We start from the raw sequence: 23,757 nt of genomic DNA on the forward strand, positions 1-23,757 counted from the left end.
CTTCATGGCAAATAGATGCGGAAACAGTGGCTGACTTTATTTTTTGGGGCTCCAAAATCATTGCAGATGGTGATTGCAGCCATGAAATTAAAAGACGCTTACTCCTTGGAAGGAAAGTTATGACCAACCTAGATAGCATATTCAAAAGCAGAGACATTACTTTGCCAACAAAGGTCCATCTAGTCAAGGCTATGGTTTTTCCAGTAGTCATGTATGGATGTGAGAGTTGGACTATAAAGAAAGCTGAATGCAGAAGAATTGATGCTTTTGAACTGTGGTGTTGGAGAAGACTCTTGAGAGTCCCTTGGACTGCAAGGAGATCTAACCAGTCCATTCTGAAGGAGATCAGTCCTGGGTGTTCATTGGAAGGACTGATGTTGAAGCTGAAATTCCAATACTTCGGCCACCTGATGCGAAGAGCTGACTCATTTGAAAAGACCCTGATGGTGGAAAAGGTTGAGGGCTGGAGGAGAAGGGGACGACAGAGGATGAGATAGTTGGATGGCATCACCGACTCAATGTTCATGAATTTGGGTAGGCTCCGGAATTTGGTTATGGACAGGGGTACCTGGCGTGCTGCAGTTCATGGGGTCGCAAAGAGTCAGACACAGCTGAGCAACTAAACTGAACTGAAAAGCACATATACTACGTAATTCCAAATATATGGAAAGTCTAGAATAGATAAGTCCATAGTCAGAAAGCACACTCGTGGAGGCCACAGGTTGGGTGAGCAGGTGGGGAAAGGAGTGGCTGCTAATGGGTATGCGATTTCTTTTTGGAGTGATAGAAATGTTTTATAATTAGATAGTGGTGATGGTTGGACAATTCTAAATATACAAAACCACTGAATTGTATATTTTAAATGGGTAAATTTTATGGTATGTAAGTTATACTTTAATCATGATAGTACACCTCCCTCTTTTATAAAAATATGTGTACACTTAACAACACTAATGAATTTTTGCACATTATTTTGTATCATATACATTTTTTGCTTAACATTTCACACACATATGTGTCCTAAAATGGAGGCATTTCACAGATTTTTGCATTCTACATTTTTTATTTTGTATTTGGGGTATAGCCAATTAACAATGTTGTGATAGTTTCAACTGAACAGCAAAGGGACTGAGCCATACATATACATGTATCCATTTTCCCCCCAAACTCCCTTCCTGTCTGCTGCTGCTGAGTCACTTCAGTCGTATCCGACTCTGTGCGACCCCATAGACAGCAGCCCACCAGGCTCCCCGGTCCCTGGGATTCTCCAGGCAAGAACACTGGAGTGGATTGCCATTTCCTTCTCCAATGCGTGAAAGTGAAAAGTGAAAGTGAAGTCGCTCAGTTGTGTCCGACTCTCAGCGACCCCATGGACTGCAGCCTTCCAGGCTCCTCCATGGGATTTTCCAGGCAAGGGTACTGGAGTGGGGTGCCATTGCCTTCTCCGCCCTTCCTGTCTAGGTTGTTATATAACATTGAGCCGACTTCCCTGTGCTATACAGTAGGACCTTGCTGGTTATCCATGTTAAACATAGCAGTGTATACATGTCTATCCCAAACTCCCTAACTATCCCTTGCCCCCATCCTTCCCCCCGGGAACCGTAGTTTGTTCTCTCATAGACTTATTTTAATAGCTCTATGGTGGGTAGTGTTCTTGCTGTGTCATCAATAAATAAAGTGATGACAGATTATTTTATTTCCTAAGATCTTTCTGACCTCATTATTATTCTGAGTAATTTTACAGAACAATAGTTTTCAGAAGTGTATTATTACATCATCTACAAAAATTCTATTTTTCATTCCTCCTAGCCTATAATGATACTGATAGGGTTTTTTGTTGCTATCAAAGAGCTTTTGCAAACATTTAAGAGAGTAAGTACAAAATCACTATTAGGAAAAACCTTATATTTCAGAGTTGGAGACAAATTGGGAAAAGAGCCATAAATAAAGTTCACTTACTTTTTAAAGACGACAAACCACTTGTTCCACCAAAAAGAGAGCGGGTGGCAGAGCTGCCTGATCCCCCTGGAGGTGGGACCAGCATCACCAAGTATGTACCACAGGTATAAATGGGTGTCTTCCGAAGCATTTTTAGAGGAAGTCCACAGCTAGTATTTGCTGGTAAAAGGAATGAAAATGGTGAGTAACAACAGTTGACACACAGATTAATCTGATTACCAAACCAAATCAGAGTATGACAAGGGGGCCCCAAATTCTAGCAAGGATATACTAAGATTCAGAAAATAGAGCAAAAAATAATAAGCTAAGGCAAAAATAATGATCTTCTAGCTCCATAGCCTGGTCCCAAGCCCCGTGGTTCTATGATCTGAACGTTTCTCAAAGGTGTTGCCAGTACTCGATATGCCCTTATGGCTCTAAAAAATCTTTCAAAGGAATGAATCCTCGCATGGACTAAATCTCAAAATAAAAGAAGAATCGTACTGTTTATATTTCCCCCTAGGAAACTGTGCTCCAGTAGAGATCTTTTCATTTTATATAGAACAAATTCTTAATAGGCTTGTGCTATTTCATTCATTATAAACAGCTTTAAACATGGAATCAGCCAGAAATTTCAACCCATAACCAGTTAATAAAAGCTTTCACAGTATCTATCACAAAATAATTTTATGCCTGCAGGATTTATAACCCATGATGCTTTTCTTTTTTTTTTTTAGGATCAGTGACATAAACTATCATTAAGAAAATAATTATTGTTTATAATTAAAAGGTATAAAATGTACTTTAATTTCCCTTACTCACTGGCAGATATGAAAACGTAGGGTGAACTGAAGGATTTTCTATGTATTAGTCTAGTGAGGATTGATGATGGCAGCAGAAAGTCAATCAGAGTGTTTTATCTAGGAAGCTGTCAGGGTATAAAATATAACTGCCTACATAGACATAAAATTATCTTTAGATGGTTTAGATTAGAAAAGTGAGACAAGCGAAATCTAATCTGTCATTGCTTTGAATGCTTGTGGTTCTAAATTCCATTTTTTAAAACTTCAAGCCTCCAACAAATATATTCTTCATTTAGGGCATAAATCCAGTAGCATAAATTTCCATAAGTAAGAAACCCTAAAAAGCTAGCAACTTTGTGAGCATAACATTTTCACTGAGATTTTTTTTAATAGACATACTCTTATTAACATAGTAAGAGGTATTAGTTTGCCACAGAATAAAAAATCCTAGACCTTCTGAATGTTGAATAATTGTCAAAAATTCACTTAGTCTATTACTGGTGAATTTTTATGTAACATCATGTTTAAATGAATACATCAAGAATGTGCATAAAAGTACAATGATTGAGATCACATATTTAGAATACAAGTAATAGTTTCAGAGGAACTAAATATACCTCGCCTACTGAGTCCTCTTTTTGATATCACTCATATTTTCTTAGGTAACAAACATTCCTTTAGCATTTCTATTGTGCAGGTAGGATTCAATTTTCTTCCAAGGGACAAACCCAGATCAAGTCTTCAGCTTATCAAGAAAACATTTATTTAGGTAATAAGGACTGCTCTCTACAAAGTATTGCCTATAATTCAAATTATCCACAGACCCAAGTTATAATAACTATTAGTAAATTTATAACTTGTATTTGATATAATAGAGACCTGTAGAAGTAAAATATTATCCTTAAATTCTAATATGGACTAATAAATATTTAAAATTTGATAGTCTCACAAAGAATTAATCACAAATATTTTTTCTTAACATTTCAATATATAAAAGGATGAAAACATAAAATTGCATTAAATTCATTAAACATATAATTATTCAGATCATTTTTCTCTACATGGCATCTTTTTCTAGCCTTATCTTTTACTACAGGTCATGATTTGTTATAAATTCATGTAGTTGATATGTAATATGAAAACTCTCCAAGAATAATGGTTCTTGACTTTTGGGGGTGGTCATAAGTGACCGTGAAACTCTGATGAAAATTATGATGATACACATACTATGTTATTTAAAACTTTGGGAAAGGATGCTTATGAAACACTGAATTCTTACCCTAGTTAAGGATTCCTGCTTTAAAAGTACAGAACAGTGTGTTTAGAAGGCTACCTTTTACTGAGAAAAGAAGAACAATAAAAATACATAAATTTATCTTTACATTAATTTAATTTCTCTTTGCATAAAACAAAACAAAACAAAACAAAACAACTCTGCCAGGATAAATAGAAACTAATAAACAGAGCTACCTATAGGGGGCAGGGTGGGGCAAATAACAGAATACACGAGGATACTGGAGTAAGATTTTTCTGCATGTACCATTTATATTGTTTTCACTTTCAAACTCTCTAAACACATTATCTATTTCAAAATATTACAGTGCAAACACTAAATGCCAAAGTCCAGAAAAATCAATCTCTGTTGTAGAGGGTTTGCCTTTTATTTGCTTGGTCGAGAATATGTTTAGTGAAAGTGGAAGTGTTAGTTGCTCAGTCCTGCCTGACTCTTCGCAACCCCATGGATTATAGCCTGACAGGCTCCTCTGTCCATGGAACTCTCCAGGCAAGAAAACTGGAGTGGGCAGCCATTCCCTTCTCCAGGGTATCTTCTTGACCTGGGAATGAACCCAGGTCTCCTGCACTACAAGCAGATTCTTTACCCATCCCAGCCATCAGGGAAGCCCATATTTAGTGAAGATGATGTTAAATGTGAATTTTTTACATTCATGAAGCATATACTAAACATGAAAATAATTTATATTAACAGTAATGACAAAGTATTTACAATTAAGGAGAGAGCTGTGTTGAATTCTTACAGATTCTTGCTAATTCATGTTCACAGCCAACAGTATGTATTAGCTTGGAATAAAAAAAAAAAAGAACAATGACTGGAAGGACACAAAAAGGTGAACTATGTAAAGCAAACTGCTTTGTAAGTCTGTAAGAGCTCAATAACAAGTACTGCCTGAATTTCACAGGCAGCATGCACTAACCACAAGCTGAATCCATCAAGCCATGAAAAGGCATGGAGGAACTGTAAAGGCATATATTATTAAGTGAAAGAAGCCTATATGAAAAGGCTATATTCTGTATAAATCTGATTATATGATATTCTGTAAAAGGCAAAACTATGAAGACAATAAAAGATCAGTGGTGGCCAGGGTTTGCGGGGTGGGGAAGGATGATAGGTAGAGTGCAAAGGATTTTTAAGGCTATACAACTACTCTATGTAATACAATAATGATGCACACAGGTCATTATGCATTTTTCCAAACCCATGGAATGTACAACACCAAGAGTGAACCCTAAGGTGAACTGTGGACTCTGGGTGATTATTACGTGTCTTGCTGGGTTCATCGATTGCGACAAGTGCACCACTCTGGTGGGGGATGCTGATAATAAGGGGGGCTGTGCACATGTAGGGGTGGGAGGTATACAAAAAATCTGTACCTTCAATTTTGCTGCAAACCTAAAACTGCTCTAAGATAATACTCTCAAAACATGCATAGAGCTGAATGAAGCTGTACAAGGTAAACATGAGATAAGTGAAGGGCAGCCGACCTGCTTGGTCTTCTTTCAGGGTGTTGGAGATGGTGGAGCCGGTGAGGGCAGCCAGTGTTGCGGACGGCGAGGCTCGGTAACGGGACAGTCTGCTCAGGAGCATCTCATTAATGCTTTTTGCAGACTCGCCCTCTTTTCTCATTAGAATTGTGCGTTCCTGAAGCGGGTTGGCTACGAATACACCATTTTCCACCTAATATTTAAAGAAAAAGAAGGTTTTAAATGGAACCTGTTTCCATTCAGTGAGCAAACTTCTCCTTCAGAAGTGTATCATTGTCACCTGGTTACTCAAAAACATTTCCCAAAATTGTACCTGAGTAGGTGTACACCTAAAAACCTAATTGCTCTACAGAAGCTGAGAACAAAAGGGAAGCTATGAGATGTTTGAGAGCTTTCATTTTTAATAGTCCAGATTCTTAAAAGTAATGAGCCAAGTTTAATAGGTTCTACGAAAGGTTGTTGATGAAAATTCCTCATACTGAATTCCACAGGCAGCTCTCACTAATTACAAGCTTCTGACAGGTACAAGTAAGATGAGAGGAAAACAAATCAATCAGGTCTTGATTTACTATTAAGTACAGCTATGAGGATTATATCTTCTTGAAATATAATTAGTGGCTAAAATCCAAACTCTGTAATAACAGCAGTCAACATTAGCCCCAGCTGCTCGGGGATTGGCAGAGCAACAGTAGAGAAAGGCAGACTTTGTCTGCTAAAAATATATGCCAGCTTCAACTGGATCCTTGCTGGTACTTGGCAGTTCTTCCTTCATCGTTTGATTATAACCCAGCAAAAGCTCTGGGGCAGTGATTCCAAAATTCTTCCACCAAATTTTGAGTATGGCTTTAAGCAGACCACCTGGCTTTTATTATTACTGAAAAGATCCAGACCACTTACTATAAGCTGCTCCCACTTGTCTCTCTTCCCACTCAAGAATCTTGGTGTTCAGCCTCATTTATTCTTTTCCTCTTAATTCAGAGGAAGAAGCATTTCCGCCTCCTCTCTAACTGCCCCCTCAATTATCTCCCATCTGCCCCCTTCACCCTCACAGTCTCCCTCTCTGATCTCCTTCTTTTTGGTTTCAAATATTCACAGGTCTCCGAGATCTTAAAGAAAACATTGGTGGCCCATTGCAATACCATCCCTCTTCTCAACTTCCATTCACTGTCAGATGTCTCAGATATACGTAAAGCAGCCTCTTCACCCACTGCCCACTCCAGACCAGACTTCTGGGTCTGGTTGGAGTCTCAGAAACTGGTGCCATGAGTGAAGAGAGGCAGAAATAGAGATAAGAAAGGAGTGCGAAGTAGACAGGCTTCCAGAAGCAAACAAAAAGCAGTGAAGGAGTCCAAAGTGAAAAGTTGGTAACAGAGAAGAGGCTAGAGAAAGCAAACTGAGGAGCACAGCCAGGCAAGGTTCCCGGAGGTGGATGGATCTGGTGGGGGAGGCTTTTATGAGACATTCACAAAAGATTAAGTAAAAGGTTTCTTAGAGTTTGAAAATGCTGTTTCTATTTCCTCACCTCTGCCTCTTAACGCTTTACAGCAACTTAACTCAGTTCCCTCTAACAAGTGAACATTCTTGATGGTCAAGAGGAACCTAAAACTAAAATCATCAAGCTTTTCCTTGTCTTCTGTGTAGGCTGTGCCATGGTTGCCAGAAACCTTGGCGTTGTCCTGCCTCAGCCTCAGCGGTAGAATACAATCCTGGTTTGTTTCTTTTCAACATGAACACGTACCTATGTGTAAGGGACTCTTCTAATGAGCAAAGCCAAGACAGTTCCTGCCCTCTGTGTTCCTCTTATCTGCTGGTTCCCATCTCCACTTACTTAAATTGGAGCCTGCTTAGGATTGGACCCCGCCTCTGGTTCACACCATTCAGGTATGACCTAAATCAAATCCCTTATGATTATACAGTGGAAGTGAGAAATAGATTTAAGGGGCTAGATCTGATAGATAGAGTGCCTGATGAACTATGACACTGTACAGGAGACAGGGATCAAAATCATCTCCATGGAAAAGAAATGCAAAAAAGCAAAATGGCTGTCTGAGGAGGACTTACAAATAGCTGTGAAAAGAAGAGAAGTGAAAAGCAAAGGAGAAAAGGAAAGATATAAACATCTGAATGCACAGTTCCAAAGAATAGCAAGAAGAGATAAGAAAGCCTTCCTCAGAGATCAATGCAAAGAAATAGAGGAAAACAACAGAATGGGGAAGACTAGAGATCTCTTCAAGAAAATTAGAGATACCAAGGGAACATTTCATGCAAAGATGGGCTCGATAAAGGACGGAAATGGTATGGATCTAACAGAAGCAGAAGATATTAAGAAGAGGTGGCAAGAATACACAGAAGAACTGTACAAAAAAGATCTTCATGACCCAGATAATCATGATGGTGTGATCACTGACCTAGAGCCAGACATCCTGGAGTGTGAAGTCAAGTGGGCCTTAGAAAGCATCACAACGAACAAAGCTAGTGGAGGTAATGGAATTCCAGTTGAGCTATTTCAAACCCTGAAAGATGATGCTGTGAAAGTGCTGCACTCAATATGCCAGCAAATTTGGAAAACTCAGCAGTGGCCACAGGACTGGAAAAGGTCCGTTTTCATTCCAATCCCAAAGAAAGGCAATGCCAAAGAATTCTCAAACTACCACACAATTGCACTCATCTCACACACTAGTAAAGTAATGCTCAAAATTCTCCAAGCCAGGCTTCAGCAATACGTGAACTGTGAACTTCCAGATGTTCAAGCTGGTTTCAGAAAAGGCAGAGGAACCAGAGATCAAATTGCCAACATCCGCTGGATCATCGAAAAAGCAAGAGAGTTCCAGAAAAACATCTATGTCTGCTTTATTGACTATGACAAAGCCTTTGACTGTGCGGATCACAATAAACTGTGGAAAATTCTGCAAGAGATGGGAATACCAGACCACCTGACCTGCCTCTTAAGAAACCTGTATGCAGGTCAGGAAGCAACAGTTAGAACTGGACATGGAACAACAGACTGGTTCCAAATAGGAAGAGGAGTACATCAAGGCTGTATATTGTCACACTGTTTATTTAACTTATATGCAGAATACATCATGAGAAACGCTGGGCTGGAAGAAACACAAGCTGGAATCAAGATTGCCGGGAGAAATATCAATAACCTCAGATATGCAGATGACACCACCCTTATGGCAGAAAGTGAAGAGGAACTAAAAAGCCTCTTGATGAAAGTGAAAGAGGAGAGTGAAAAAGTTGGCTTAAAGCTCAACATTCAGAAAACGAAGATCATGGCATCTGGTCCCATCACTTCATGGCAAATAGATGGGGAAACAGTGTCAGACTTTATTTTTTTGGGATCCAAAATCACTGCAGATGGTGACTGCAGCCATGAAACTAAAAGACGCTTACTCCTTGGAAGGAAAGTTATGACCAACCTAGATAGCATATTCAAAAGCAGAGATTACTTTGCCAACAAAGGTCCGACTAGTCAAGGCTATGGTTTTTCCAGGGGTCATGTATGGATATGAGTGTTGGAATGTGAAGAAAGCTGAGAGCCAAAGAATTGATGCTTTTGAACTGTGGTGTTGAAGACTCTTGAGAGTCCCTTGAACTGCAAGGAGATCCAACCAGTCCATTCTAAAGGAGATCAGCCCTGGGATTTCTTTGGAAGGAATGATGCTAAAGCTTAAACTCCAGTACTTTAACCAGCTCATGCGAAGAGTTGACTCTTTGGAAAAGACCGTGATGCTGGGAGGGATTGGGGGCAGGAGGAGAAGGGGACGACAGAGGATGAGATAGCTGGATGGCATCACTGACTCGATGGACGTGAGTCTGAGTGAACTCCGGGAGTTGATGATGGACAGGGAGGCCTGGTGTGCTGTGATTCATGGGGTCGCAAAGAGTCAGACACGACTGAGCGACTGAACTGAACTGAACTGGTTGTAAAACCTTTGCTGGAACACCCTGTCCCTAGATCCTCCTGTGTGTGCCTGGCTCTTTCCCATCATTTAGGTCTTACATAGAATGTCACCTCCTCAAAGAGGCTTTCCATGATTACCAAAGAAGAATCCTCTCCACCCTCTCCTACTCACCCCACACAAGCCAGAGCACAACATCCAGTCATGTTATCTGCACAGCACTTACCATTCTCTGAAATGATCTTACTCATTAATTTGTTTATTATTTGACTTTCTACCTCCACCCCACCTCAGCTGAATGACGGCTCCCCAAGAGCCAGGATGCTGCCTGCCTTGTTCGCTGTCTCATTTCCAGCACTCACGAAGCACACGGTAAATACTTGAAGCTCTGCTGAATAAACAGATCTGTGTCCTGACTCAAGAGGAGGGCATGCAACCCACTCCAGTATTCTTGCCTGGAGAATCCCATGGACAAAGGAGCCTGGCGGGCTACATCCATGGGGTCACAAAGAGTTGGACACGACTGAAGCGACAGCATGCACACACGTCCTGACCCAAATCCAATCCTACCTCTCCATGGCAACTCCTACATTGCTATATACAGACCCATCCTTGCTACTGGGATTGAGCACAACTTTTCTAACTGCCTCCCACTCCCCAGCACTTCAGCTGGAATAGCCTATGTTGCCTAAAATTGAACACATCCACATCTTCCCACACTGTGTTACCCCCACCCTTCAGCTAGATTCACATTTACCAAGTGTAGCTCTATTTATGTTGCACAACTCTAAATATGACCCTTCAAAGGCATCCAGACTAAAAAATCAATCACTGGCATTCAAAAGCACTGCCCAATCTGGCTCCATAAGAAAAACAATGGCTAAATTAAGAAAAAAGAAGTCATGCTATTGTGTTTAAGTACTTTGAAAATATTGAAAAGAAAACCTGTTAAAAGCACCCGTGAGAAGCAAAGAGGACTCAGCTTTGGTGCCCAAGTAGTAAATCTGGGAACCTCTATACTTAGCAAAGCATTTCTTTGGGATGAAAAAGCTACTAGTGATTTTGAAAGGAGTGGGAAGAGCCTGGGAGGAGTGAGAAGCAGCACACAGCTAGTGATGACGAGAAGCTTCCCTCTGGCTCCCTTCCTGGCCCAAGCCACCACCTCAAGTCCAGTGACCATCCAGCCTCTCAACTTGGTCTTCCTACTTTGACCCCATATGTTTTACTACATTAGCCAAAGATTCATTTACAGATGAAAATAAAATCATGTCCTTCCCTGTCTGAAGCCCTGCATCAGCTTCCCAATAAATTTAAAACAAAACTCAAATGGCTGGTAAGGCCCATGGGTCCAACATCCACTGACCTCCCTGCTTCAGTCCCCCCTTCTCCCCACACTTTCCAGGCACCGCCTTCTGTCCCTCCTCTAAAACGCCTGCATGCTAGGCCTGTACTTGCTGATCCCTCTTTCTGGACTGGACTAGTTCTGGTTTGCCTGAGACTGTCCTGGTTTTAGCACCAACGGTCCATGTCCTAAGAAACATCTCAGGTCCTGGCAAACGGGGAGGGTTGGTTGCCTTCTCTGGCCGGATAGATGGCTGCTTCTCATCACTCTCATTTCAGCTCAAATGTCCTTCCTCAGAATGGTCCTCTCTGCCAGGCAAACCAGAGTGGCTCGCCACCTCTACCCCCTCACTCTCTATCACATTACCCTGTTTTATTTTCTCCCCAGCATTTGTCAGTAGCTGAAATTATTTCGTCCTTGTATTTCCTTTCTTACTAATTCCCCATACTCTGATGTAAGCGCCTTGAAAACAAAGGCTTTTACCCTGCTACCCAGACAAGGCACTGGATTAACACTGAATGAATGAAGGTCATCTCAGCTATCCGAATCATAATTTAAAGGAAATCATAAACCGATGGAGTTGAAGGGGGAGAGGCACCTAGTGCATCCCTTATTATACTGACCATATAGTTAAGAACAGACCTAAAAAAGAGACAAAACATCAGTAAAATTGTCAGTGAATCTATCTGAAGAACAGCAGCTTACAGAAAGCACATGGGGACAGGAAGAAGTCTCAGAGCAAAACAGAACTGAAGATGTAAAACACGTGCCCTGAAAAGGTAAAAGAGAGTCATAGAAGATTCTCTAGCAAGGGTGTGTCCAGTGCACAGGTAATGAAATCAGGCAGAGAGAGTCCATGCCTTGGTTATTCTATAATCTTAAAGGAAAAGGTTAAAATTAAGAATAAGGTATTTCCTGCTGATCACCATGTTGGTACTGCCACAGCTGAATTCTGCACCAAAGCAAAATGGATAAGGAGGGACAGGATTATACTTTATATAAAATAATTTATAAAGAATGGTAAGAAGGGTCTTTTAGATAAGATGATATGTGAGCAGAGACCTAAAAAGAGAGAACGAGCTGTCTGTTTATCTGCAGATGACACTGCACAAGGCCCGGAAGGGAGAAACACGTTCAGTGCCCGTGTGTCAGCCAGGAGCTCAGGTGGGGCTGGAGTGGAGTGACAGCAGCCCCAGATCACACAGGACTTTTACAGAGGTGAAGGGGGTTGGGAGACACTTTGAAGGTAAAGCAGGCAATATATGCTGACTAGGCAAGGAATTGGGGAAGGGAAAAAAGAGGAAGAGAGAGGGACACAAAGGTCTCTGGCCAGCACCGAAAGGACACAGATGTCATGAAATGAAATGGGACAGCCTGAGGCAGAAGGAGATCTGGGGTAAAATCAGGAGTTTGGTAGAGGGCATATTTAGCTTGAGGGAACTATCAGACTTCCAACTGGAAAAGTCTCATATCCTGAACATATACAAACACCCACCCACATCAATATGCATGCAGAGCCTCAGGGACAGGTTTTGGCTGAGAAGCAAAACTGAGCATCATCTGTACAGAGAGGTGTTTAAAGCTATAAGACAGGATAAGATCAACGAGGGAGTACGAGCAGACAGAGTAGACAGAAGTGGTCCTAGAAATAGGTCCTGGCGCCCTTGACTGTTGAGAGGTTAGGAAGACAGGAGATAGGAAACACCAGTGATGAGAGAAGCCCTAAGAGTGTCCCAAAGTCCATATGAAAAGTTTCAAGAATGGGGGAGTGAGATCACATTAAATACTGCTAGAAGGTCAAGTAAAAAGAAAAGAGAGGTGCCCTTGAATTTACTATTGTGGAAGTCCCTGGGGAACATGGGAAGAGCTGCTATGGTGGCATGGTGAGACTGCAGCAGGTTCAAGAGCGAACAGAAGGAAAGTAAAACAGTAAGAATAAACTCTTTCAAGCACATTGCTGTAAAGGGGAGCCAAAGATAGGGGAGTAGAGGAGAATGAGGGTCAAGGGAGTTTGTTCTGCTTTTTCAAGACTGAATATCCTCTCCTGTATTTATATGTTGTGGTGAATGGTCCACTGAGAGAGGAAAGCTAGTATCATAGGAAAAGGCCAATTCCAGAGAATCCATACCTGCCCACCAAAATTTTATCACACAGTAGGTAGTGATTGATTACACACAGTGCACTGCACCAAGCTTTCTATACTACAATATACTTGGAAATTAATTTACTTCAGTCTACACAGATCTGCCCACTGCTTTTTAATGGCTACACAGTGTTCCTTTCTGTGATAGTATCATAAGCAGAAAGCCAGGTAGGTATCTTTGTTTAGCTTCCCAAGTCAGTATTTTAGAAGTTGCTAAATTAATGGCAGGTGATGCTTAAAATTTTTTTATCTTATGATGAAAAATTTCAAATATAGGTAAAAATTGTGAATAGTATAATGAACTTTCATATATTCATCATTCAATTTATCCAGATATAGCCAAATCTGTTTAACCCACCTATCTCTTTTTTACTCCATTTTAAAGCATGTCCCAGACATCATGAAATTTCACTTCTGAATATTTCACTGCTGCTGCTGCTGCTGCCGCCAAGTTGCTTCAGTCGTGTCCAACTCTGCGACCCCATAGACGGCAGCCCACTAGGCTCCCCCATCCCTGGGATTCTCCAGGCAAGAACACTGGAATGGGTTGCCGTTTCCTTCTCCAATGCATGAAAGTGAAGAGTGAAAGTGAAGTTGCTCAGTCGTGTCCAACTCTTAGTGACCCCATGGACTGCAGCCCACCAGGCTCCTCCATCCATGGGATTTTCCAGGCAAGAGTACTGGAGTGGGGTGCCATTGCCTTCTCCACACTGCTCATCTCTAAAAATATGGACATTTTCTTACATAATCACAATGCCATTATCATAACTTTAAAAATAAGAATATACTCCTTGGTTTCCTCTAATACTTATTTTACTTTCAAATTCTAAATTGTCTCTACAAATGGTCCATTGGATTCAGACTCCAAAAGTGAATCAAAGGTTACTGTTTTAATCTACAGCAGGCCCTTAAGCATCTCCCCAACTTTTTATTTCATGCCACAGGCAAAGGCTTGTAGTTGTTCTATTTCCTCCAGGGCAGGTATGAGCTTTTGATCCTATATGTCTAAAAATATCTTTATGTTGTTTTTATGACTGATTGATATTTTGGCTGACTACCTGACTTTTGGGTTAGATATTGATTTCCCCCAGATTTTTTGGAAGTACTGCCCCATTTTTACATCCAGTAATGAGACTGAACAGCCTGGTGTTCTTCTTATACCTCATTATTTATACATGATTTTATTTTACCTCCAGAAGCTTTAGAATCCTCTTTGCTCCTGATAATCTGAAATTTCAAGATGAGGTGCCAGTGTGGACATTTTTCATTCACTGTGCCAAAGACCTTTTAATCTGGACATCAGTGTCCTTTAGTTTGACATTTTTCTTCTATTATTTCTTTGATAATATCTTATTTTCTGTTCTCTTTTGGGAACTACTGTTACTAAGTATCCAGAAGGATTATTCCTTTATGTCTTTTATCTTTTCATATTTACTGCTCTTTACTTGTCCTACTTTCTAGATTTCATATCTTTAATTCCCTTATTAATTTTTAAAATTTGACAATCATAAGCTCCTTCTCATTCTGAGAGTCCTTTTTTCATGACATCCTGCTCTGTTTTATGAACGCAGTATCTTCTCATATGTCTCACAGAGTAGTAAGTGCTAATGAGGTCTTTATCTTACTCTATTAGCTGTTTTTCTGATTTCTTTTTATTTTTAGTTTCCAATCTAGAGACTTTCTTAGTTTGTCTAGAGTTTCTCAATGGTCTGCTTTAAAAATTTTTAAAGAACTTTATTAGTGTCATTTTAAAATGTGCACAAAAGAAGAAAGAGTAGTATAATGAGCTCCCCATGTGCCCAGCTCCTGGCTTCAATAATTATCACTACCTTGCCAAACTTTTAAAATCTATTCCTCTCCCCTCCACACACACAGCTCTCCAAAGTCCTGGCTTTTGCTTGTTGTGTTTTTTGTGTCTGCTCTTTTTTTTAAACAGTTCATCACTAGAAAAGAATGCTATGCACATGGTTGGGGAGGCTTGCTTACTAGAAGACATCACTGTGGGTGATTCACTGGGGCAGCAAGTCTTTAACTTATATGAACCCAAATGTCAGTACACTGGGGTCTTTTCTCCAGGGTCATTTGTTTTTTCAGACAAACATCAAGACTTTTGCCTGGGCGGCTGGCATCTGAGCACAAATGTTGTGTGTACCAGGAAAGGAGACGACAGTTCCTTTAACAAACTTGCAGTCTATACCCCGTCTCACAATGGTTCTGTACCATACCTGATGCCACCAATCCTTAAGACTCTCTAATAGGCTGGATGTTGGTGAATCATCTCTCTTCCTCTTGGGAATTCCCCTGAATGTATACTTTTAGTTTTGGCTTTCCCCATACTAAAGGACAAGAAGAGACACTATTATCTATCTCCCTCTCCTAAGGTCAGGGGATAAGAGATACTACTTAGAGCTGAGGAACAAGTAATAAAGGTTTAACTATAAGTTACAAAGATATCCTCCTCCAAAGAGGAATTAAAATGAATCAAATAAATACACTAGGAGGAAGGAAGAAAAAAAGGAGGTGAATTGAGCCAAATCCTCATCTGTCACAGCAAAAAACCAAAACACAAACACACAATATATGGAGTTAGTAAATCAAGAAACAGCAATGTAAATCTTTCACTTAGAGACATGAAAGTAACCACAAGAAGAAGGAAAAGCTGACACCATTAAAGTAACTATCTATAAGGAACATGCCAGGGATGGGGCAAGAGACTCCCACTTTTCATTGTGAGCCTAGATGTACTACCTCAGATTTTATCCATGTGCATGTTTTTCTTTGATATGACTTTTAAAATTAAACCAAAGCATATCAAGGAAAGGGGAATTCTTTGATGTTTTTCCATTATTCTTAGGTGGTGGTGGTGGTGGTGGTTTATTTGCTAAGTAAAGTCTGACTCTTGAGACCCCATGGACTATAGCCAGTCAGGCTCCTTTGTCCAGAAAAAAGACCTAAATCCTTTAACCAGCTGATTAAGTTTGTTTGTAAACAATTATCTTTTTTTTTTTTTAAAAGACATTCCTAGCTGTACAACCTCTAGCAGATCAATTTGAAGGCTCACTCTGGCTAAGACATTTTATAAGAAAAGATCATTTTTTGAGAATACTGTGAAACTAGATAATAGAAAAAGAACAATGTATACTGAAAGGTTACTAAACTGATAGTTAGCTTGCAGGATGGATGACTGATTTCCCAGAACAAGTTTTAACCCCATTAAAGTTTATTAGAAATTGCTTCAGTGTCCTTTTTTTCTCCCTTCCCAGGAAGACTAAAATTCTTCCCAGAAGGAGGCTGCTAAATTACATCATGAAAAAAGGTTTTGTTGAACCTGGCTTGCAGCAATTTTTTCTTTTACAAGTCTCTACAAATACTATCTAGACGTGTCAGTGCTGTCCAATAGAACTTTCTTTAATGATGGAAATGTTATCTTTGACATTCAATATGGTAGCCACTAGCCAGCCACATGTGGCTACTGAGCACTTGAACCGTGGCTAATGTGACTGAGCAACTAAAGTTTTAACTGTATTTATTTCTGATTACTTTAAACTTCTGTTTAAATTAAACCACGGCTTCATGTGGCTACTGGCTATTGCACTGGACAGTGCAGATCTGGACTCTCATAGTTCCCAGTCTCTCCTCGTCTCAAGCTCTGCTCTCTGCACTCATCCACTCTGTCATTTCCTATAACACACATGCCTGCTCCCACCACAGAGCTTTTGCACTTGTAGTCTCCTTTTCCTAGAATGTTTTTCCCTCCCCTACCCCCAACTCCCTCATTTGGTTAGCTACTGTATTTCCTTCACTACCTCAAATTATGTTGTCCATTTATTTGTTCACTCGATTATGGTTGAAGTTTTGTCTCTCTCCCACCACCACTCAACCCACCCACTAGTCAAGATACAAGTTCCATTTGAGCAAGGATCCTACTCCCTTGCCCATCACTGTATTCCCACCACCTAAACACCACTGTGCCTGGCTCTCAGTAGATACTTTGCCAATATCTACTGAATGAATGAATGATTGCCTTTCACAGTTTCAATCATCTCTCTCTTGGAGACTCCCAATATCCATCTGTAGACACAATCTTGCTACCGTAATCTAGTTCCAAATTTCCAGCAAGCTCATGAGCATTTCTCCTTAAAAACCCCACTGTCTACATATTAACTATTGTTATCTCCATTCTGTTGCTAGATTAACCTTCAAAACGCCTGGCTTTACTTGTGTCATACAACTCCAAATAAAGAAACCTTCAAAGCACATCCAAGAGAAAAACCAATCTTGAGGCAAGAGTGAATATACTGCACAAGTACTCCAAGTTTTTTAGGTCCCTTGTACACTAACATAAAAAGAAAGCAAGTAAAAATGTCTCTGCAAAGACACAGGATGAGAAAGTGAAACTCACCACAAGTTCAAAAGTGTCCATGAAGACAGAATGTCCCTTAGGTGTTTTCTCATTTAGGCTGGCAGGAGACCAGATCCAATAGAAGTAAGTGCCGTCTGAAGAAAGGTGCACAGTGCTCATAGTGCTGCCAACAGGGAGGTGATTGGCTGGCATTGGCACCACCTGACACACCTGGACAAGAAAGAGAGGAAACCTTCATTAGTGTGACATGTAAATTCTGTTTCTATCAATTCATCATGAATGCCATTAAGTCCAAGAAGAGAATTCAGAAAAAAAAAAAAAAAAAAAAAGAAGAGAATTCAGTAAGCTTCCTGATCAAAATAAAACTGACATTTATCTCTAAGAATAATATATGAAAATCACATGACAAATATATAAAACTTTATACAACAAGCCATGCAACATATTAAAAGATCCTTGAGATTAATTCAAATTACATTTTAATAGGAAAAAAAAGTATTTACTAAACACTTTAAATCTGCTTTGCATGTGTGTTTTATCAAATATTTATTTTTTAAAAAGTCTTAGAATCTAATACAGTTATGTAAAGTTTAAAAATAAAATAAAATTAAAAAAAAAAAAAAAAAGTCTTAGAGAAATAGTACTTTCTGAAATTTCCTTAGTAAATAAATTTAAGACTTTATTATATGTAAAGGACAGGAACTATATCTTATTCATCTTTATACTTCCAGCACCTAATTTAGAGTCTAACTCAAAAATTAATAATTATGGAAGGAAACAAAAAGAGAAGGCAAGAAGAAAACAAGAGGGAAAGCAAAGAAGAAAGAGGAGAAAGGCCAGATGAAGGCACATACAAGCTCCTAACTTAGAACATGAGACCTTATTGAAATTTACCATGTCCATCAGGAAGAAAGAGACAAACAGCCATTCTCTACATTAGACATGAAGGCATGTGTTTCTAATAGCAAACATCCTTCTGTTTAAGTATAATGAATAAAGTTCTGCATCATTTCACATTAAGTGTGCAGTTATATACTAATTTTTATTGCCAGAGAAAAGCACTTAAAATAATAGAAAATAAGAATCAAGAAACCTGCTTTTTTTTTTTTAAATCCAAGAATAGGAGCAGAACTGAAAATTCCCAAAAAGAAATAATTAGAGATGGTCAGGTTCCTTCAGGGAACAGTAAGAATGACCTTCAGTTACTCCATTTCTTTGGGTGAATCACTAGTTTTCCTCAGGTTACTTTTGACCCCTGAACTCATGTTACGAACTTTTTTCCAGGCTTGTTTTGTCTACCTCAAAAGTTTAAAAAGTCATGGAGTTGCTGTAACTACACTTTGAAATATGTAATGCCAATAAATCTATAAAGTTAACAGCTACTGAATGGCCTAAGTGAAGTCGCTCAGTCGTGTCTGACTTTTTGTGACCCCATGGACAGTAGCCTACCAGGCTCCTCCATCCATGGAATTTTCCAGGCAAGAATACTGGAGTGGGTTGCCATTTCCTTCTCCAGGGGATCTTCCCGACCCAGGGATTGAACCCATGTCTCCCGCATTGTAGGCAGACGCTTTACCATCTGAGCCACCAGGGAAGTCACTGAGTGGCCTAAGCCACTCCCAAATTGTTCCAATGCACATATCTAGTTAGTGAACAGTGCTTTCTTGGACAATAGTTTTTACGAGAACACAGGATACTAACATTACTTCAAGTGTAAATCACATTCTAAGATTTAACATCTGTTTAATTCCCTAGCTTATAACTCCATTGCAAATAAATATAGGCAGTGTTCTCATCTATCTGAATTACTGATAGGAAATGGAGTTAATATGGCCTCTATTTATTCACTTTTTCATCTAACAATTTCTGAGTACCTCCAATCTGCTCTGGAGATGCAATGGTGACAACTCCAGGAAAAACACCGCTGAGAGGCAGACAAGAAAAGGTGCAACATCTCACTTAAGCCCTGGCTCTGACTACTCTCAGGGCGCTCACTCCACAGATGGCAACTCTAACTGCTGTGTTTGAATTTGGTTGAAAGGCAGAAAGCTGTAGCATCAAGAACTCAGACTCTAGAGTGGATGGGTTCAAGTCCTCCTGCTGCCATTACTGTGTGCCAAGATACTTAATCTCTCTGAGCTCACTCTTCCACTGAAGGACAAACACTTACTGGATGCTTACAATGTGCCTAGCCTCAGCTGCCTTAACTGTAAGATGAAACTGCCGTAATTATACCTCCCAGGTAGTACATGTCAATTGCCCAAACCAGGGCCTGGCACAGAGAGACAAGCTTATTATCATTATCATCAATCAAGTGCTGTGGCTACATTCTAGGAACACAAATATGAGTAAGACAGTGTCCAAAACTAAAGGTGTGTGCGGTCTTGGTGAGTAGTTCCACACGAGAGTAGGTGATTTCAATACAATGTGGCAAGTGACATCACAGAGTGCTACGAGAGCACTATGGATGAGCTCGATCCTGGGCACATGATGATTTTATCTAAACTCACTTCAAAGCTCCTGTTCCCACAGAAAGGCTGTTTAGAACAAACTGAATAAGGGAAATACTCTTTTCAAAATAGATCTAGTTGGAAAAAAAAAAAAGCTGGTATTTATACCATCTTTGACTCTCTAGAATTTTTTTAAATCAAAAAAGTTTGTCCTGGGATGATTTGGGAGACTGCAATTGATGTATATACTATTGTTACTATGTATAAAATAGATAACTAATGAAGACATACTGTATAGCACAGGGAACTGTACTCAGTGCTCTGTGTAGTAACCTAAATGGGAAGGAAATCCAAAAGAGAGGAGGTACATGTACACATATAGCTGATTCATTCTGCTGTACAATAGAAAACTAACGCAACTGTTGTAAAGCAACTGTAGTCCAATAAAAAGTAACTAAAAAAAAAAGTTTGTCTTTGGCCTTAGAAACTCTAACAGCACATTCACTCAGATCATATAGGAAAACTTAAGACACTAGAGAAAAAACAGAATGCCCAAAACAATGACAAGTAAAAGGATGTCACTCTGGCAGGAAACTACTTCTGTAACATCTTAAGGAAAAACCCAAACGAACCCAAGGTATCAACTGTATTATTCCTTCTGATCATGTCACGAACTTTGCTTACCATCTCCAAAATATAAAACACAAAGCCTTGGTATTCTGTTTACCTGAAGGGTATTCTGGTCAATAACCTGGAAAAGGGAGTGAGGTTTATTGTCAAAAGATACAGGCCGGTGGAGAAGACTGCCACTGCCAAAAGCAAGCCATCCTGGTTCCAGCTCCTCGTTCCGGCAGTACACAAAACCTCTGTGGGGGAAAAGGTACACAGGCTAAGTCAGCAGGTCAGGTCTGACACCCGACAATGAGCTACCACAGACAAAACTATATTTTCCTCCTCATTTCTTTTCAATGATTAAGTATACAAAACATCTGAAGGAGAATAAACATATTAACTTTGAGACTGACAAACTATGGCAAATATTAATTTCCCACAACAAATTGGAGAGGAGAAAAGGTTGGGGAAACAATCTAATTAAATATACATAAGGATCTCAAACTGTGGTTTCTTTTGGCAGCAATTCATAGATCTTATATCTCAACTGAAAAAAAAAAATCACTGCTGATCCAATGTCAAATCCAAGGACAAAGAGACTTAACTAGAAATATACCCATTTTTTGACATGGAGAAGTCACTAATATAGAAATTCTGATCATGGAGGGATTTTTGGCTAGAAGCTACAAACAATGATCTTAGGCTACCAAACTCAATTTTTATAGAGTCAAAAACAAAGCTGAAATGCATTAATAGAACCAGGAAAAGAAAGTGACAATAAGAGAAAACCAGAATCGTATGAAGTCATTCAAATTTGTTTAGTCACTAGTCAGTCTACAGGGAGTTAGCACGCACTCCCAGGTGTCTTCACCACAGATTTACGTAATGAGGAAAATGTTCCAGCCAAATTATTCAGCAAGTTCCATGCAACTGACCTGAGAGTACCATGTAATCCAGACCCCAATTTGCTTACTCCTCTTCCAACTGAGTTAGTAGTATACAGGTAAAGACCATCTGCCGTGAGACAGCGTCCCAAGTCAGCATCTGAAATCGTTTTTTCACAGGTAAATTATATACATGCTTTTTCTAATGAAATTATAAATGTGCTTTTTCTAATGAAAAAGCCATTAGGAGGCTGAGTGAAAGATAATTTCCCACTTTTAAAATAAGTGCTTCTTGAGAACTCCCTGGTGATCCAGTGATTAAGACTCAATGCTCATGGCCAGGGCCCCAAGTTTGATCCCTGGTCTCAGAACTAAGATCACCACAAGCTGTGGAGTACAGCCAAAAATAATAATAATAAAGTAAGTGCTTCAGTGTGACTTCCAGGGAAGACAGCTCGAACCCCTAAATCAAACTTCAAAATGCATGTAGGGTTAGGGACCAAGATCAGGGAAAGAGGTCAGACAGTTATTATCAGGAGAATCTGGTTCAGTCTGCAAAAGATTTTTCTTTTTTCTTTCTGAATAGCAAAAATTCATTCCTAACTCTAATCTGAAATGACTAAGAATACAATACTTTCCCTAAGGAGTGCATAATAAAAAAAGGTAGAAGATTCAAGAGTTTGGGACACTTATTAGTTGACTTTGGACCTCTCTGAATTTCAGTTTCTGCAGCTCTAAGATGAAGATAGTATGTACCTTAAGAGTGACTGTGATGGTTGAGTGAGACAATATAAGCAAACACCATACTGTTCTCTGGTACAAAGCCAGTGCCCCTTAAACGGCAAATGATATTATATTGATAGACTAATGATAATTTGAACCAGAATCTGCTCCTTGTGGATTTTCCATCAAGAGATCCTAATTTTAAATTTCTGGAGTGTTGTGCTCAGTTGCTTCAGTCATGTCTGACTCTTTATGATCCTACAGACTGTAGCCCACCAGGCTCTTCAGTCCATGGGATCCTCTAAGAATACTGGAGTGGGTTGCCACACCTTCCTCCAGGGGATTTTCCTGATCAAGGGATTGAATCCATGTCTCCTGCTTTGTGGATGGATTCTTTACTGCTGGGCCACTGGGAAGCTCAAATTTCTGGAATGACACAGTACAAAAGTATAATATTGCTTCTATTTTAAAAACAGCAATATATTTCCCTTTTGGTATATCTTCCCCAAGCTAAAACAAAGTTTCTCTCTGAATGATAGTAAATGGTTTACTAAAACATTCTAGAGAATTTACCTTAAAGAAAGAACATATAAATAAAACGTTGTGCTTATTTTCAAAATCAATCCACTTACTATGTTTAAGTGGAGTTTCTTTACTACTTGTCATATTAGAGGAAATTCAATGTCACAGTACTCAAATTGGTACTGAGTATGTGGTTGGGAAGATCCTCTAGAGGAAGGAAATGGCAACCCACTCCAGTGTTCCTGCCTGGAGAATCCCATGGACAGAGAAGCCTGGTGGGCTACAGTCCATGGGGCTGCAAAGAGTCAGACACGACTGAAGCGACAGCACACATGCACATCCACATGTGATTATCTTAAAGATTCAGATAACTGAGACTTGTTCCTACTGCTTCTTCAAAAAACGGTTAAGTAGGTCATCATTTTAAAAATACTAATTTCATTCCTTAAACATTTTAACTTACAACTTATAAATAGACACTTATTCACCACTATTTAGATTAAGGTCAAGGCCTTATGAGTATGGATCTGACAGGGAGTGGGAGTAAAGGGGACAGAACAATAAATAAGATGGGCCAGAGCTGACACTTGCTGAAGCTGAGTGTTTACTACAGAATTTACTATAGAATTCTTTCAACTTCTGTGTATGTTGAATTTTTCCAGTATTAAAAGTTAAATAAGATTACATTTTAAATTTTTATAAGAAAAACATCCTCTAGCCAGAAGCAAAACCAAAGGTACAAGAGACTGAAGGGCATACAGATCAGCTTGATACCATCATCCTCAGTGAGAAATTACATGTCTGTGAGATTCTCTAGGCAAGAATACTGGGGAGGGTTGCCATGCCCACCTCCAGGGGATCTTCCCAACCCAGGGATCAAACCCATGTCTCTTATGTCTCTTGCATTGGCAAGTGGGTTCTTTACCACTAGCACCACCTGAGAAGCCCAAAAGGACTAAAGGAGAGAGTGAAGAAAAGGGTTTTGGTTTTATATGAATTTGTTTATTTCTGCTCATAATGTTTAAGAACTTCCTGGGCACTGCAGGTTTTCACTTCTCCTGTTGACTCTAATTGAGTCAGTGAAGGTAGTAACTCACATCCCAAAGTCTTGCCTGCTCCTCTCATCACTTTAGCATGACCATCTGGAATAAACAGTGGACCATGAAAAGGCACAGGCACCAGACAAGAGATGGGGGGTGGCCATCGCTGAGACTGCACCCCATGCCCCTACGGTTATCTGAGAAAGTTGCCCCCATCAAGAGAATGAAATGAAAGGGTAGGGAGAATAGAC

At 39.7% G+C, this 23,757-nt stretch overlaps 1 protein-coding gene across 8 annotated transcripts in view; it reads right to left on the reverse strand.

Annotated features, from left to right (window-relative positions):
- The window catches only part of HECTD4 (HECT domain E3 ubiquitin protein ligase 4), a 170,685-nt gene that overhangs the window by 87,900 nt on the left and 59,028 nt on the right, over positions 1 to 23,757 (reverse strand). For all 8 annotated transcript variants that reach the window (XM_044930097.2, XM_044930096.2, XM_044930095.2 and 5 more), the window contains exons 5-9: positions 21,273 to 21,381; positions 20,453 to 20,591; positions 17,315 to 17,485; positions 5,523 to 5,715; positions 1,960 to 2,118 (exon numbers count right to left, since the gene is read on the reverse strand). In XM_044930097.2, coding sequence (XP_044786032.2) covers positions 1,960 to 2,118; positions 5,523 to 5,715; positions 17,315 to 17,485; positions 20,453 to 20,591; positions 21,273 to 21,381 — 771 coding nt within the window. The remainder of the gene's footprint in view (positions 1 to 1,959; positions 2,119 to 5,522; positions 5,716 to 17,314; positions 17,486 to 20,452; positions 20,592 to 21,272; positions 21,382 to 23,757) is intronic.

This window comes from Bubalus bubalis, chromosome 17 (genome assembly GCF_019923935.1).
Source record: "Bubalus bubalis isolate 160015118507 breed Murrah chromosome 17, NDDB_SH_1, whole genome shotgun sequence".
Classification (NCBI taxonomy): domain Eukaryota; kingdom Metazoa; phylum Chordata; class Mammalia; order Artiodactyla; family Bovidae; genus Bubalus; species Bubalus bubalis.